The sequence below is a fragment of the Chionomys nivalis genome, chromosome 11, assembly GCF_950005125.1.
Source record: "Chionomys nivalis chromosome 11, mChiNiv1.1, whole genome shotgun sequence".
In the NCBI taxonomy this organism is placed as follows: domain Eukaryota; kingdom Metazoa; phylum Chordata; class Mammalia; order Rodentia; family Cricetidae; genus Chionomys; species Chionomys nivalis.
Window position 1 is genome coordinate 16,008,294 of NC_080096.1, and position 16,980 is coordinate 16,025,273.

Consider the following 16,980-nt stretch of genomic DNA (forward strand, 5'->3'; position numbering starts at 1 on the left):
TAATACCATGGAGGAGGGTGCTGGGGGAGAGTGCTGGGGTAGCTGGCACCCGCCCAGCCGATGCCAAGTGCATCTGTGCACTGTCAGTCACATCCCAGCCTCGGGGCCAGTGGCTGAGCTCACATGCTGGCTTTGACCTCTTCTTTCCTGGATAGCCTCAAGCCCATTCTGACCTCCACAAGCTTGGTTTCCTCAAGCATGAGAAACCACTGTAGGGATCGCATCACAGGGCTGTTAGGGACTTCTCTGTGAGTGACCACTGTAGGGGGCGTATCACAGGGCTGTTAGGGACATCTCTGTGAGTGACCCTGCAAACAGTAATAGGAGTCCAAGCTGGCTGAGTGTTCACTGTGAGCCAAGGATTGTCAGAGATTTACCCACAATCCTATGGGGTGAGATTCTACCCGTTACTCAGCTGATAGACTGCTTGCCCAGCACGGTCAGGATTCCTGCCTAGGGAGCCGGGTCTCAACCATTCTTGCTTATTACCATGTCAGCGTGGGAGTACAAGGGTCCCTATATCCATTTTATAGATGAAGAGGTGAGGATTGAAGCCAGTTGTAGGCTTATTCCTTCTCACGTCTCATTTCCTGCTCAATATGGGGCAGTTGCTCGATTGGAAGCAAGAGGGGAGTCTTGGGGTGACCTTGGAGACCGTCATGGTGGAGGGTGGAGGCAGGGTCAGGCCCCCAACCAGACAGAAATAATCACTGCACTGTCTCTGCAGCCGAGTACCAGACCAGCATCAAGGAGAAGCTGCCCCTCATCGTCGGCTCCTCTGCCGCTGGCTTAGTCTTCCTCATCGCTGTGGTCGTCATTGCCATCGTATGTAACAGGTGGGTGGCGGCTTCTGGGCCTGGTCTTCAGCCACAGTCGGGAGCAAATGGGGACTTCCTGTCAGCCACTGGTGGCAGGGAGAGGCTCCAGTAGGCCAGGATACCTTAGGTGATCGCCAACCATCCATACAATAGCATCAGGTGCCGTCCAGACAAGTACACGGACAGGGTTGCACACGGAGGCATCAGCAGTGAGGACCATTTCAGAACAGTGGGCAAGATGCTGGCAGGAAGCTTGGAGCCGTGGGGATGGTGAAGGAAGATGCCATTCATTCCAGGCAGAGGCTGAAGTGCTGAAAAGATGGAGGGGCTGGGCATGGGTGGGGCTGGCAAGGCAGAGACAGGAGGGAGGAGCCATTCCCTGATGGCCATAGGACATGATGCCAAGATGCTTCCTGCCTAAAGAGCTCCCCCTAACCCCACTTCCCGACTGAGGGCCAGAGTAAGCTCAGGTGGACAGGAGGACAGACAGACAGACAGACAGAGCTCCTGATTTTAGTGGGGTCAGAAGCCACAACCAGAATCTGAGGACTTTGCGTCTGCCTTAAAGGGACTTGGCTGCAGAAAAGACAAGGGACAGAGGGAGCCCGGGTCTGAGGAGGGAGAAATGGGAAGGGGAAGAGGGACGAGGTAAAGGCAGACAAAGGACAGGCCTAGACACCACCACCTCCAGCAAGGAAGTGGCCTTAAAGGCTTGCCCACCCTCTCTCCCCATCACCCACTGTGGCTCCCACCCCCCCCCCCCGGGTGCCTCCAGGTGGCTCCAGCCCTTTGCTCTTGTTCCAGAAGACGGGGGTTTGAGCGCGCCGACTCAGAGTACACCGACAAGCTGCAACACTACACCAGTGGCCACAGTACGTACCTGCCCTGGGGCCCTCCTCTGCCATTTCCATGGAGACCCCACCAGCTGCTGCTCCCCCCCCCCCGCCATTCTTCTCCTTCAAGATTTACTCGTGTTTAAATACGTGTGCGTGTGCATGAGTATATGCGTCTGTGTGAGCGTATGAGCCATGGAGGGGTGGGGTGTCTGTGGGATGTACACCGACCTATGCCCACACAGAGGACATCACATCCCTTGGAACTAGAGTGACAGGTGCTTGTGGGACGCCTGGCTTGTTACATGGGTGCTGGGATCCGAACTCCAGTCCTCTTAACCCCCGAGTCATCTCTCCTGCCCCTCTAAGGCCAAGGAGGTCCTGGATGTGCCAGGCTGCCTCTGACTTTTTGGCTTCGGCAGCTGCCGTTCCATGTGCACTTCCTGTGATGACCCATCATGTGCCACCGCCATCTTTCCCTTACTCCATCCATTCTGATCTTAGCCCTAACCTGAGCCAGTACCACCCATCATACCAGACACTGTCCTAACTCTTGCCTGGTCTCCCTGCAGATGTAGCAGGTCTTCTCCAGATCTGAACATGTCTTCCTGGCACTAACAGGTCACCAGTACATAGTGGTACCACACACATGAGTGAGCTATGTGGGGAGAGGGACCCAGAGCTGGGTGGGGGGTGTATGAGCTTAAGTGGGGGGTTAAGTGAGGGGCTTATTGAGGGTGTTTCATTTGAACAAAGATACAAAGGGATTAGGAGAATGAGCTGCTCAGCTATCTCCAGGGAAGAGCATAACAGGCCAGGGAACTAGCCAGTGAGAACGCCGCAGGCCAGGGGGATAGCCAATGAGAATACTGCAGGGCAGGAGGTTAGCCAGAAGCTTGTAGGTAAAGCAGGCTTGGCTAGAATGGAGTGGGGCTAGGAATGGGGGGTGAGAGTGATTGTCAATCATGTAGAACTTTGGCTTTTCGTCTAAGTAAAGTGGGAAGCTCCAGAAAGTTCTGAGCTGGGGACTGACTGTCTGTTACAGTCCCAGCAAAGGCTGTTGGCTGTTGACTGTCCTGGAAGTCACTCTGTAGACCAGGCTGGTCTTGAACTCACAGAGATCCGCCTGCCTCTGCCTCCTGAGTGCTGGGATTAAAGGCGTGCGCCACCACCACCTGGCTTGAAAATTTTAAAATAGACCCCAGGATTTGTTCAGAGATCAATATTCTTTAATACTGAGTTTTTGTTCCCTGCCCTGAACTCTCAGAACTATTCAGGATGTGTCCTGGATCCCATGTCCTACCCGCACAGCCCTACACAGCCAAGATGAAGGAGAATGTGGGGAGCCAGAAATGTGTGACTGGCTTGGGGTTACCAATGCAGACTCAGATTTCCCAGCCATCAGCATGTGCTAAGTGGGGACCAAGTTCTGGGGTGTCTGGATGTGGAACCAGAGGGGCTAATATTATTTCTCATCTCTGCTGTGCCACTGGCCAGCTGGTTGACCTAGGGAAAAACACTGAGCCTCTCTAAGCCTTGGTATACTTCTATAGACCATAGAAAGAGTGATGGTCCTTCGGATGAATCCGTGGATCTTAGCATAATAATAGTGTCCTTATAATAGTAACATTTAATAAAAGCCAAGTCTACTTTACATGAGGCAACAATTATTTGTTGCTTTCTGTTTGCCAAATGCTCTGCTAAGTCCTTTAGAAAATTTCTCCGGGGCTATGGAAATGGCTCACTAAGTACGTGTAATGAGACATGAGAACCTGATTTGATCCCCAGAACCTGTGAGGGAAAAGAGCCAAGCATGGTGGTACCCGATTGTAATCCCAGCACTTGCGGGAGAAAGGGGGTAGGTGGATTTCTGGAGCTCACTGGCCAGCCAGCCTAGTCTAACCTGCACATTCCAATGAGGAACTCTGTCTCAAAAAACCCAAGGTGGGTGGTTCTTGAGAAATGACAATCAAGGTTTCCTCTGGTGTATGCACATCAAAGGCATGAGCCACCACTGCCTGGATGAAGTTGCTATTTTTGTAAGTCAGACACAGGCAGATACTAACGCTGATAGTATTTTACCTGGCAAGATCATTCAAAGGGATGACTGGGTTTTAAACTGCCAACTTTATAGAACAGATTCATACCCAATAAATCTACACTGAATGTGTATTCAGCAAGTGTCTATTAAGTTATGTGCTGTATACCGTCTTCACACTCATGGTCAAGCAAACACACTACAGCAAGGGCTTCTGACCTGGGATTAGACCGTGGGAGCTTGCCATGGCCTGTGAACTCCAGTATTGCATGTGGAATATGGGAGTGTACACAACCGTGGGAATCCTCCAAGGGGCAGAACTGTGTGTGGCTTTCACCAGATTCTCAAAGGTGTTCATGACCCTAAATGAGAAGAAGGTTCATAAGTGAATCACTGGGATTTTACCGTAAGCATTCGTTGAGTGCCTGCTGTATACCAGTCCTGGGAATTGAGCTGGAACAAGAATTGCCTCTGCCTTCCTGGCGGAGAGGGGAGAAGGTAAAATGCCCCAGGTACCAGAGAGTTCCAGAAAGGGGATGCAGGGAGCTGTGGGCATGGGTATTTGGAAGTTGTAGACCAGGATAGAAAAGTCACAGATGCTGGGGTTATAGATTGACAGTGGAGAAAGGTCTCTGATACCTAAGGATAGCCACAGCACCTTCTGAAGAAGTCCAGTCAGGCTTCACAGAGGAGATAGAGTTGGATACGGTTTCAGGGAGGAAGAGGAGGTGCCCTGAGGGGGCAGGAACAGCATGACCTCAGAAGCAAGAAGGGCTGAGATGTGCCTGGAGCCCCTAGGAAAGGATCTGTATTAGCTAGTGTCTTCAGTCTGCTGTCTGCTGCTGTCACAAAACACCCGAGGCCGCATCGGGTGTAAAGAAAGGAGGTTAATCAAGCTCCCAATCCATTGTTCTGCTGAAGGCCCTGCGGTGGAGGGTTTGTGGCAGGAGCCTGTGTGACAGGGAGAAGCCTCATAGAAAGACCAGTAGGAGGACTGGGTTTGTTCTTTAATCTCTTGGAAGAACTAACTAGTCTCTCTGACCCCACAAACCTGCCTCCATTCCTCCCCAGGGTTGTGCTCTGGTGATTTGTCTCTTAAAGGACCCACCACCTCACACGCCATGCTGAGAACTAAACCTCATACACATAGACCTGCTAAGGAACAGACATCCAAACCTGAGCAGAGGGCTGAGTGAGGCAGTGCCAAGCAGAGGTGCTTGCCTTTGTCCTTCTGTCTCCCCCACCCCCCAACCCCACAATCCTGACATGCTCCCCGCTAAGGCTGGGATGGCCTCTGGCTGCTGCCCATAAAGGTGCTGACATTTACTGAGAGTCTCCTTTGCTCCTGGAGTGACCTCATTCCTGCCCTCCCTGCCCAGCTGGCCTGTCAGAAAGGATCTCCGGAAGTTGTGCTAAAACTCAAGAGCTGAAAGCCAGGTCCCATGACCCATGGTATTGAGTCTGAGCGAAAAAGGGCTTCTCCTGGCTCTGAGGAGGCTGACTTGGAAGGAAGGAGATACGTCTCCTATGCCAGGTTAGGGGAGCCTGTGCCAGGGCCAGCAGGAGTAAGAATCATGATAAAGAACTATCCTGGAGGCTGGAGCAGTGGCTTAGCGGTTAAGAGCACTGGTTGCCCTTGCAAGGGCTCAGGTTGCGCAGTACCCACATAGCAGCTCAAACTGTAACTCCAGTTCCAGGGATCCAACTCCCTCTTCTGGCTTCCATTGGCACTGCATACGTGGGGTGCACAAACTTAACATGCAGGCACAAAACACTCATACCTGTAAAATGATGTTTTTAGTAAAACAGAGCCATCCTTGAGGTCTGGGCATCTATCGCTCTGTCATAGAGCATTTGCTGAGCATGTACAAGGGATGCAAGACCCTGGGTTCAATTCCCAGTCCCACAAATATAAGAGAATCAACCTTGGGACTAGAGAGATGTCTCCGCAGTTAAGAGCACTTGCTGCTCCTCCAGACATCCAGAAGTTCAGTTCCCAGCACCCACATCAGGTGACTCACAGCTGTCTGTAACTCCAGCTCCAAGGAATACAATACCTCTGGCATCTGCAGGCATATGCCATATTTGGATGCATTCACCTACACATAATTAAAAATAATAAGTACCTTTTAAAAATTAGGAAGAGGGGGCTGGAGAGATGGCTCAGAGGTTAAGAGCACGGACTGCTCTTCCTGAGGTCCTGAGTTCAATTCCCAGCAACCACATGGTGGTTCACAACCATTTATAATGAGATCTGGCGCCCTCTTCTGGCCTGCAGGCATACATGGAGGCTGAACACTGTGTACATAATAAATAAATAAATCTTTAAAAAAAAAAATTAGGAAGAAAAAGAATCACACCTGTGCTCAAATCTGAAAGACCTGGGGGCCCCGAGATATGTGGCCTTGGCCTGAGTGCTTGACTTCCGTGGAGCTGCAGTTCTGTCCCCCAGCTCCTGAGAGGATGAGGGGGAGATACATGCAAAGAGCCTGGCACAGTGTCAGGCTCAGATAAAGGCTCAATGAGTGACAGCTGCTGCTACCATAATTCATCTTTGTCGCCTGGATCCTCCGTTCTCCCAACTTGGAGCATCTATTGTGTGCAGAGTTCTGAGACGTGTGCCAGGGAGAGAGCAATGAGACCAGAGCCTGTGCCCAGCTCTCCTCCCAGGCCCTCACTCTTGGCTGGTGCTTCTTATTGTCTTTGTGAAATCTTGGGCTCCTATACAAGTCTACTGAAAGTTTTGTAGCATATGGCCAGAGGAACATTGCGTGTATGTGTGCATATGCGTTGGGGTATGTGCCCATGAGTGCAGGTGCCTGTGGAGGCCAGAAGGGGGCACCAGATTCCCTGGAGCTGGAGATATGAATGGTTATGAGCTACCCAACATGGGTGCTAGAAACCAAACTCAGGTCCCCTGCAAGAGCAGTGTGCACCCGCAACTGCTGAGCAATCTCTCCAGTCCCATAAGCTTCTTATTAAAAAACAGTGTATGTGTGTGTAATGTGCATGTGTGTAAATGCAGGCACACACATGCCACAGTGTATGTATAGAGGATGGAGAATAACCTTAGATGTTGGCCTTTGTTCTCTACTTTGAAGCAATCTCTTGTTTTTCCACGGCATGCTCCACACTAGTTAACCCCTGAGCTTCCAGGGAGTTTCCTATCCCTTCCTGTCCCTTCCTGCCGTCTCCATATAGAAGTGCTGGGATTATAGATGCTGCTGGACCCAGCACTTGTACCCACTGAGCCACCTCCCCATCCCCATTTATAACATTCCGCAGCCAAAAAATCTAGTCATGTATACTCAGTGATGGATTTTTCAAGATATTTTATTTTTTGTCATATTTATTACCATAATTCTGGACTTCGTACATTTCTTTTTTAAAATAATGTGGCTCAGTTCTCTTCTTCAGTTTTTATTTGTTATTATGGTGTGTATATAGATGACTATGTTTAAGCATTGATGTGCACATATATACGTGTGGAGACCAGAGGGCAAGTGTTTGGCGTCAGCTGTGCCCTCCCTCCTCACCGAGGCAGGACCTCTCATGTTGCTCCCGCCATGCTTGCAGACTCCACAAACTTCCAGGCTATTCCCTTTTCTCTACCGCCTGTCTCTCTTTGGGAGCACTGGAATTAGTGGTGTTTACCACCATGTCTGGCTTTTTGTTTTTACTTTCTTAACATCGTTTCCAGAAATTAAACTCTGGTTGTCACGCTCATGCAGCAAGCAGTTTTACCCACTGAGTGAGTCATCTTGCCAACTCATGAATTACCATTTTAATTCAAAAACAAGTCAGTAATAATTATACTTTATTCCTGGGGGTCTTTGGACATCTAAAAACCTATCCAGGGGCTGCCAAAAGGCTCATAGACTCAGTTTGTAACCCCTGACTGAAAGGGCCAGGTTAGAACACATATGCACACATGAACGTGCATGCACCACACAAACATACACACACAGTCACAAACATAGCTAATGTATTAGAGCTAGGGCTGGCCATCTCTTCTAGTGCTCCACCCTGCATCCCTGGTATAAAATCAATGAGCATGTCTGAGTGCCAATAAAACTTTACTGGTCACACAAGCAGAAGGGCCTGGACTCCCAGATTCATGGGCTGTCTGAAGTAGAAGCAGAGAATAGTCATCATATAGTTCTAGGATCACACAGCTGAGCTGGGTTGGTGGCCTATGGGAAGGACCCAGGGGTTCCAGCTTCTGAGTCCTAGAACAGCTGCCTGCAATGACACAGCTTCTAACACGGAGGAGAATGAGAGTGGGGAGCTGGGAGCCCAGAGGAAGGCCTGGGTGTCGGGATACCAAGTCGGAAGGGGAAGACAGCCTGATAGCCCTCCTCCCATCACAGCAGTTCAGTGACTCATCGTGGGTCAGAAGGGGACTAAACTGTCCAGACTGTTCAGATTCTCTCTCTGAATTCACACGTAAACATTGACAGCAGGTCAGGAATGAAATGAGTGTGTCCTGGATCTGGCTTCAGGCTGCTCACCAAGGAATCCAGGGATCCAGAAAGGCTTGAGCCTCAGCTAGTGAGGATACAGGAGTGTAGGATACTCAAGATGTGGTGAGTGAGGCACCTCAGGCTCATGCACCTGGCTGCAAGTGTGTGCGTGCGTGTGTGCGTAAATGTGCGTGTTTGTGTATTGTGATGTACTTGTTAATATGAGCATGTGTGCTTGTTCGTATAGATGTATGCATGTTTGTGAGTGCTAAGGTTAGTGTCAAGTTTCCTACCTTTATTTGGGGGGACAGAGTCTCACCGAAACTGAAGCTCATCAGTTTGACTAAGCTGCTGTTGAGCTTCAGGGGTTCACCCACCTCCATCCACGTGCCCCAAACCCCAATGCTGGGATTACATGATCATCCTCCTGCCCTGGCTTTAACGTGGGTACCAGAGTTCTGAACTCAGGTCCCTGTGCTTGGCTGGTAGGCTCATCACTGAGCCATCTTCCAAGCCCTCTTTTCATTTACCACTTCCTTTTTCTTGTCCTCATACCTGGATTCTGTATCCAGCCTTTTATTCTATGCCATTATCAAAACCAGACACCGCTAGTCGATCCCAAAGTCTTTGAGCTGCTCCAGAGAGCTATTAGTGATCTGTGATCTTAGAACAAGACTAGAACCTATTTGTCACTTTTCTGATCTCCATCCCCACCCCGCACCTTTCTACTTGCTGCCCATCAACTCAGTGAGACCTAGATGGGTCAGGTGAACTCGGAAGGGGGCCATATAGGAGCATCCTTCCCCTGGGGGGACTGCCTGCCATTTTTCCATGTGTGCACCTCTGGAGCCTGCCCATGTAACCCAGCCTGGTCTTGTCCCCCAGTGACCCCAGGCATGAAGATCTATATTGACCCTTTCACCTATGAAGACCCTAATGAGGCAGTGCGGGAGTTTGCCAAGGAAATTGACATCTCCTGTGTCAAGATTGAGCAGGTGATCGGAGCAGGTAGGTAGCAAATGCCTCAAGGTACCATGGCTTTGGCCATGGGTGGGCGATCACAGTGTAACCCTGAAATTGATGATAAGTTGACGATAAGGACACAAAGGACCCTCAGAAGTCATCCTGTAAAACCATCATGTGCATAGAGGGGAAACTGAGGCTGGAATGAGGCACAGCAAGGTGGAGGTTAAACTGGATCTGGAGCCTAGCTCTGTCCTTTCCACCATGGTCTTGTCCCCAGCTCCTCAAGTCACCCCATGTCCTCATCCCCAGATACCTCAGGGCAGCCGTGAAGGACCCACTTTCCCAAAGATGGCTGGGCCTGTTCTAGGTCCTACATTCACAACGGGATCCTGTGTTTGCTAGAGTGAGGTCATAACGCACCTACAATGGGAGTGGCAGGCCACAGGGAGGTAACACTTCCCACATGACACTATGTCTGTCTCAATGTGTCTATCCCAGGGGAGTTTGGTGAGGTCTGCAGTGGCCATCTGAAGCTGCCAGGCAAGAGAGAGATCTTTGTGGCCATCAAAACCCTCAAGTCGGGCTACACGGAGAAGCAGCGCCGGGACTTCCTAAGTGAGGCATCCATCATGGGCCAGTTCGACCACCCCAATGTCATCCACCTGGAGGGGGTCGTCACCAAGAGCACACCTGTCATGATCATCACTGAGTTCATGGAGAATGGCTCACTGGATTCCTTCCTTCGGGTACGGAGAGCCCCAGGGGTGTGAACAGGGTAGGGAAAGGCTGCTGGGCATAACTTCGTTGGATTTCGAGAAAGCGCTAGGTCAGGAATAGCTTATTGGTCACCACCATGCATTGTCTTACCCTGACAGACACTGTTAATCAATCCCAGAGCTTCCTCTCACTCAGAAGCAATCTCAGAGTCCTTCTTAACGTGGTTCCCCGGGAAGCCCAGGCATTCCCTCAGGGTTGTACCACCTGAGGTGCCTGCCTGTCCATGCTCAAGAAGCATTCTCATGACACAGCAGAATAGGGTTCAGAGAGAAGACGCATTTGCCCAGGGTCAGAGGGCCAAAGGGAGAGCCTACAGCCAGGGCTATTGACACCCATCCAGGGTGTTCCCCAGACCTTGTAGCTCCCCCAAGTTGCACAGGATAAAGGAGACAAATCAAAGCAAAAGGCCAACAGATGAATCCCCTCGGGACAGCACAGTCAGCCATCAAGACGAGAGCGCTGGCCTGGGTGTCCGGAGTGTGCCACTGCACCAGCTGTCACTCAGCAAATGTTGATAAAGTTGGTCCCAGCACCAGCTTCCTGTTTAAGTCAGCGCAGCCCTAAGGGATGTGTGTCACTTCTGCCCTGTTTAACAGGTGAGAAGTTAGACTCAGAGAGTAGGTCATGTGTCTAAGCTTGCAGGGTCAGGGTCAATCTACACATGCTGACTCCAAGGCTAGTATTCTCCCTACCATCCTCAAATTGGCCTCTCCTAGGCCACGCTGAGGTTCCTGGGTATCTGAGTCTTTCCCGCGGCGTGTACAGAGGTGGCAGACAGCTGCCATTGTGAGCAGTTCCAGAGCTCGGACACTTGCTCTTCCATCGACTCTATTTTCTGCCTTCCCCACAGCAAAATGATGGGCAGTTTACAGTCATCCAGCTGGTGGGCATGCTGCGGGGCATCGCAGCTGGCATGAAGTACCTAGCAGACATGAACTATGTGCACCGTGACCTCGCCGCACGCAACATCCTTGTCAACAGCAACCTGGTTTGCAAGGTGTCTGACTTTGGACTCTCACGCTTCCTCGAGGATGACACCTCTGACCCCACGTATACCAGCGCTCTGGTAAGAGGACAGCAAGGGTCCCTGGGCATAGCCACCTCTCCAAGCTGTGTGTATCCACCGACCTGCCCAGGCCAAGCCTTCACTGGACCCTGGAGACAGGAAGGGACACACAGAAAAACTCCTGGGCTCTTGGGTCGCCTGGGCTGTTGAAGTTGGGAGATGGTGAACAGAAGAGAGTGAAGGACTGGGCGCCAGAACATGGCCTGGGAAGGCAAGAGAGACATGAGCACACCGTGGAATCTAGGGGATCAGGAACTCTCTAAGAACCAGGGAAAGACTTTCTGGGACCTCAAGGATGAAAAGGTGGATTCCAGATGGCAGTGTGGGGAAAGGCGTTTCCAGCAGAAAAAAAAAAAAAAAAAACGGCATATACGAATGTGGTTGAAAACAACTGAGGAGTTTGGAAATAATGAGGTTCTTCCTGGGCTCTAAAAGAGCACAGTGTGGGAAGTATTGAGAGAAGAGATCAGACAGGTCACCATCCCCCCACATCAACCTCTTCTCTCTGTTCCCAGGGTGGGAAGATCCCCATCCGCTGGACAGCGCCGGAAGCCATTCAGTACCGGAAATTCACCTCAGCCAGCGATGTATGGAGCTATGGCATTGTCATGTGGGAGGTGATGTCCTACGGGGAGCGGCCCTACTGGGATATGACCAACCAGGACGTAAGTCTCCGGGATGTGGGCAGGGTTTTCCTGGACCGCCAGATTGAGGAGGGCAAGACCAGGGACTCCTGGCCTTGGGCTGATTTCCCTGAGGTTGAAGGCCTGGCTCCCAGGCAGATGAACCTGGACTGTCAAAGAAGGACGAGGGAGGTCCACCTGCTCAACCACCAATAGGCAAATCCTCAGCATGTGGGAGCAGCCAGGCCCAAGAAGCCATGCTGCCTTGTGTGTGTGTGTGTGTGTGTGTGTGTGTGTGTGTGTGTGTGTGTGCGCGCGCGCACGCGCATACTAAAGTGTTATGGTACATGTGTGAAAACCAGAGGACAATCTGTGGGAATCAGTTCTCTGCTTCCACCATGCGGGTTCTGAGTTCTTAGTAGCAAGTGCCTTTGTCTCATTGACCCCGAGATGATTTTCAGAGAATCAGCTGCAAGCATCAGGGATTGTTATGGTCAGATGCCAAAGTGTAGAACACAAATGTCAAGCCTTGTAGGTGTGGAGGCCAGGACAGTCAGGACAAGGTCAGCCAAGAAGTCTCCACAGAACCAGTAGCCCTCAGAGAGCAAGGGCCTGCGGTAGGAAGAACGGCTCTCGCAAAGGTGTAGAGGCCAGGATGAGAAGCAAGGTCGAGAGCCTGGAGCGGAAACTCGGTCAGAAAGGGTAGTGAGGCTTTGTGTGGGTCAGCTTTCTGTCATAACGAGCTGCCTGAAACGATCACCTTTTGAAGGAAGAAAGATTTGTTTGAGCTCACAGTTTCGGTCTATCTAGTTGGCCCATCTCTCTGAGGACCGTACGTAGCGGTAAGAGAAGCTGCTTGTTTCATAGCAACAGGAAGCAAGGAGAATGGAGAAGAAGGGACCAGCATCCCAGTGTCCCCCTCTTGGCATGCCTCCAGTGGTTTATCTTCCTCCCGCTGGGACCCATCCCCTAGAAGAGTTACCACCCTCACGTAGGTCCCCAAGCTGAGGACCAAACTTTCAGCACATGGGTTTTTGAGTAACATTGAGATCCACACTGTAGCAGGTTTCAGGGGAGGAGTGTGAAGTCTCCCCAGGGATTTTCATTCACACAAATGCCCTGGAAAGATGAGGCTCCTTGAAGGGGAAATCCATTAAGCCATGGTCAAGTTCCATTAGACGAATCTTATCTTCATGGTGGTAGAGCAGATAGAAGCCATGTTTGACCTCCTGTCTCTGATAGAGGGGCCAGTATTGGCTCTAAGGTCACCAGCCAGCTCAGGGCCCAGCTCTCTATCCGGATCTCTGTTAGCACTCAGATTAAGGATATGGCTACCCTAGAGTCAAATGGGGGCTAACAGGGATGTCCACAGCCATCAGAGCCAGGAGGGGGCTCACAGATGGTGAAAATGAAGAGCTGGGACCGCCTAGTACAAGAAAGTCACCCTGATAGGTCTTGGGAACAGGCTACCTGAGGTTTCTGGGTTTCCAAGGTTGGCAGAGAGAGGGGCCAGGACTTGACACAGGAGACAGACAGGCAGTGGATGGTGGGAACCCATGGTGGAACCCAAGGTAGTCTTAGGAGCTCAAGGAGTCCCCATGGGTCAGGTCTGCAATGCTCCAGGGATAAATGTTCCTGGCTAAAGTCCTCACCCAGCCACCCAGCCACCCAGCCCCACTCCGCCTCTGCCATTCCCCAGGTGATCAACGCCATAGAACAGGACTACCGGCTACCTCCGCCCATGGACTGCCCGAGCGCCCTGCACCAGCTCATGCTGGACTGCTGGCAGAAGGACCGCAACCATCGGCCCAAGTTTGGCCAGATTGTCAACACGCTGGACAAGATGATCCGAAACCCCAACAGCCTCAAAGCCATGGCGCCTCTCTCCTCTGGGTATGGCTGCCCTGGCCCCACCCTTGTCTCCAGCCCTTGATTCTGGACGTGATTCATTAAACCCCATGGGCCTGAAACCCAAGGACAGCTATCATACAGGTCATATGACTTTCATGGGTCACATAGCTGCTGGCCCCACTAACAGGGACCCTCAGTCCCACGGGGTTTAGCGGGAAAGTGTGCAACTAGGTACCCCTCCACCAGAGCCAGCCAAACCTAGATTCCTTGAGTCAAAGTCTGCCTGTGGCCATGAGGTCTTTGTACTAACTTCTGCCTGTTGCCCCTGACCCCGACCATGACTGTGTATCAGTCATTCTTCTCTCTAGAGCAGTGGTTCTCAACCTTTCTAATGCTGTGACCCTTTAATACAGTTCCTCGTGTGGTGACCCCCCCCAAACCGAATTATTTTTATTGCTACTCATAACTATAATTTTGCTACTGTTATGAATTATAGCGCCAATATCTGTGTTTTCCGGTGATCTTAGGTGACCCCTATGAAAGAGCCGTTAAACCCCAAAGGGGTCACAGTTCCTAAGTTGAGAACTGTTGCTCTAGATAAAGCCCCTGATCCCTTCCCCTCATGAGAGCTGTGCACGCCTTGCCCACCCAGAGGCTGTCCCCATTAGCTCTGAGCCTTGTCCACATGTGGTGGATATGATGGTGTGGTCCATGTACTGGAAGCACGTACCAAGGTCAGAGAAAGAGGAAGACAGGCTCTAGGGGAGGAAGCTGGGACTAGCTGGCACCATCGTCCAACCAAAGGCCCTCCTATAAGTGGGGATTCCCAGAGCCTTCCCCAGGTTCCCAAGTTCCTCCGGCACTCATAGATACACCCTTATACAAGTTCTGACTCATGTCCATATTCCGCATAAACACCTACACACACTCACCTGTGTTTACACAGGGGTACCCACACAGGTACCACACGCATTCCTATCCTCCACCTGGCTATAAGTGTGTGCCCTGACCATTCCCCTGTCCCCTGCCCCTCCCCCAGCATCAACCTGCCACTGCTGGACCGAACGATCCCTGACTACACCAGTTTTAACACGGTGGATGAGTGGCTGGAAGCCATCAAGATGGGCCAGTACAAGGAGAGCTTCGCCAACGCCGGCTTCACCTCCTTTGACGTTGTATCTCAGATGATGATGGAGTAAGTGCCTAGCGACCTCCGCCCATCGCTGTTGACACCCGCTCCCCACCCTCCACCCCAGCAGCCAGACGGGAGGCACGGGGAGTGAGTAGGCAGTGACCCAGCAGGGGTAACGGGTAGCAGGGACTAAGGAGTCATACACATCCAGATTTATAGTCGGGTCTGCCTGGTCTCTCCCAAAAGCCTGGGAAGAGTTTTCATCTGCAAACCAGGGTTTAGTGAAGGAGAACCAAGCAAGTGGGTACATGGCCAATCCAAGTCCATCCACGCTTCTGGATGGCAGAAAGAAAACAGGCCTCCTGCCTCTGCATCGGCTGATCTGGCCCCAGAGTCTCTTAGTCCAGCCTTGATACCCATTGCCCATCCCGACATTTTTTCCCTATCCCTCAGCATGAAAGGGCCTGGGGAACTTAAGGCATCTGGCCCACCACCTCCTCAACACATACGTTTTCCTAACTGTGTCCATCTCTCCCAAAGGGACATTCTCCGGGTTGGGGTCACCCTAGCTGGCCACCAGAAAAAAATTCTGAACAGTATCCAGGTGATGCGGGCCCAGATGAACCAGATCCAGTCTGTGGAGGTTTGACGTTCGCCTGCCTCGGCTCGCCTCTTCCTCCACGCCGCCCCCTAAGCCCCCTACGTCGGTCCCTCTGCTGCCCTGTCCACCGCAGGGTCAGCCACCTGCCAGGAGGCCACAAGGCAACAGGAAGCACCAAGCAGCACTCCAGCCAACAAGACGTCACCAAGAACCCATGCAAGTCAAAGGAAGGAAAAGGGAAAGGGGGGAACGCGCACCTAGATCTGGGAGGGGGCGGGACAGGCAAGGACCGTTTGTTCCAAGAGGATTCTCATAAGAAGAGTGATGATGGTTCTTAGGGGAGAAAAGAAAAGGGCTTGGGAGAGCCACACGGTCTGTCCCATTGGAAGCCAAGAGCATTTTCTCTCCAGCTCCTTCTGGGAAGGTTGAGCTGGCCGGAGCCAGGAAACATTTCCAGAATGATTAATATGAAGGGAAGAGATGGGCCACCCTCCTTGCCTGGCCTTAGCTGTGTCTTGGAGCATCACTAACGGCCCAGCCCTAGGCACAAGGGGCAGAGAGACAGGCAGCCAGCCCACATAGGCTCCGAGGAAGTCCATTCCAGCTGCCGCCAGCAGACAGGAGACTAGTTTTGTCCTGGGAGACAATTTCAAAAACTCCGAGAGACTTTCAGCTAATGGTTCAGGAGGCGGAAGAGGAGCTTCTGGCCTCCCAGGTCACGCCAAACAGGCCAGATCTTCCTGAGGCCCAGCCACCCAGGTCTGCAGCCCCAGGAGGCCCTGCCCTGCCTGGGTGCCTGCTCCCCGCTCGGCCTCACCCTGAGGACAATGCTGCGGGTGACTGTCATCAGCTACGACTGCCACTGAGAAGCATTGATCTTGCATCTGGGTTTGTTTACAGCAATTCATGGACTGGGGGTATTTTGATCGGGGTGGCTTTGGTCTGGGGAGGGTTTGTTTGTTGGGTTTTTTTTAAATGACAATGAAGAGACACTTTGACATTTCCTACCTTTTGAGGACTTGATCCTTCTCCAGGAAGAAGGTGCTTACTGCTTACTGACTTAGGCAATACACCAAGGGCGAAATTTTATATGCACATTTCTGGATTTTTATATGCTTTTCATTGACACCCCTCCCTCCTCCCACCTGCTGCCAGGCCTCACCAAAGCCAACTGTCACAGGGCCACCTGGGTCATTCAGAGACCTCAGTGGGGCTGGGGGAGCGGAAGGAGTTGCACCGAGCATCCCACCTTGGAAAGCAGACTGAGGCAGATGGGGGCTCCTAGGCCAGAAGTCTTCCCTGCCTCCCTTCACACTTTCACGCTCTTTGCCCTGTTCTAGCTGGTACTTTGCAGGCACAGAGGCTCCTTCAGGTTCTTGGGTGCTCTCCGATGGCCAAAACCCAATTTCACCTCTGGGAGCCTGGAGCAGGCTACCCGGGATGTCAGGACCCTGATCATTCACTGTGACACCCCAGCCCTCCAAGGGTACCCCCCCCCAGAGATCATGTGACTCTCTCTCTCTCTCTCTCTCTCTCTCTCTCTCTCTCTCTCTCTCTCTCTCTCTCTCACTCTCACTTCTTCCTTCCCTGAGGCCTTTGCCCAGGTCTGAAGGTCTTGACCAGAGGAACACCGTCAGCCAAGGGGTCTGGCCACAGACTCCCCTGTGAGCCAACGCAGGAACCCGAGCAGAACAATCCGTTAGTGAATCGAATGGAAATAAATGCTTTAGTTATAAAATGACCCTTGTACTCTGTAAGTTCCGAGAAAAAGGCCCTGTCACTTTGGGGACCTGCCAAATGACTTTGAATGCT

General features: G+C 51.8%; 1 protein-coding gene across 1 annotated transcript in view; it reads left to right on the forward strand.

Annotated features, from left to right (window-relative positions):
- The window catches only part of Ephb2 (EPH receptor B2), a 180,945-nt gene extending 165,478 nt beyond the window's left edge, over positions 1-15,467 (forward strand). The window contains exons 8-16 of the mRNA XM_057783744.1: positions 728-836; positions 1,626-1,690; positions 9,038-9,160; positions 9,617-9,864; positions 10,746-10,961; positions 11,477-11,626; positions 13,284-13,477; positions 14,475-14,630; positions 15,108-15,467. Coding sequence (XP_057639727.1) covers positions 728-836; positions 1,626-1,690; positions 9,038-9,160; positions 9,617-9,864; positions 10,746-10,961; positions 11,477-11,626; positions 13,284-13,477; positions 14,475-14,630; positions 15,108-15,216 — 1,370 coding nt within the window. The 3' untranslated portion in view covers positions 15,217-15,467. The remainder of the gene's footprint in view (positions 1-727; positions 837-1,625; positions 1,691-9,037; positions 9,161-9,616; positions 9,865-10,745; positions 10,962-11,476; positions 11,627-13,283; positions 13,478-14,474; positions 14,631-15,107) is intronic.
- The last annotated feature ends 1,513 nt before the right edge of the window (positions 15,468-16,980 follow it).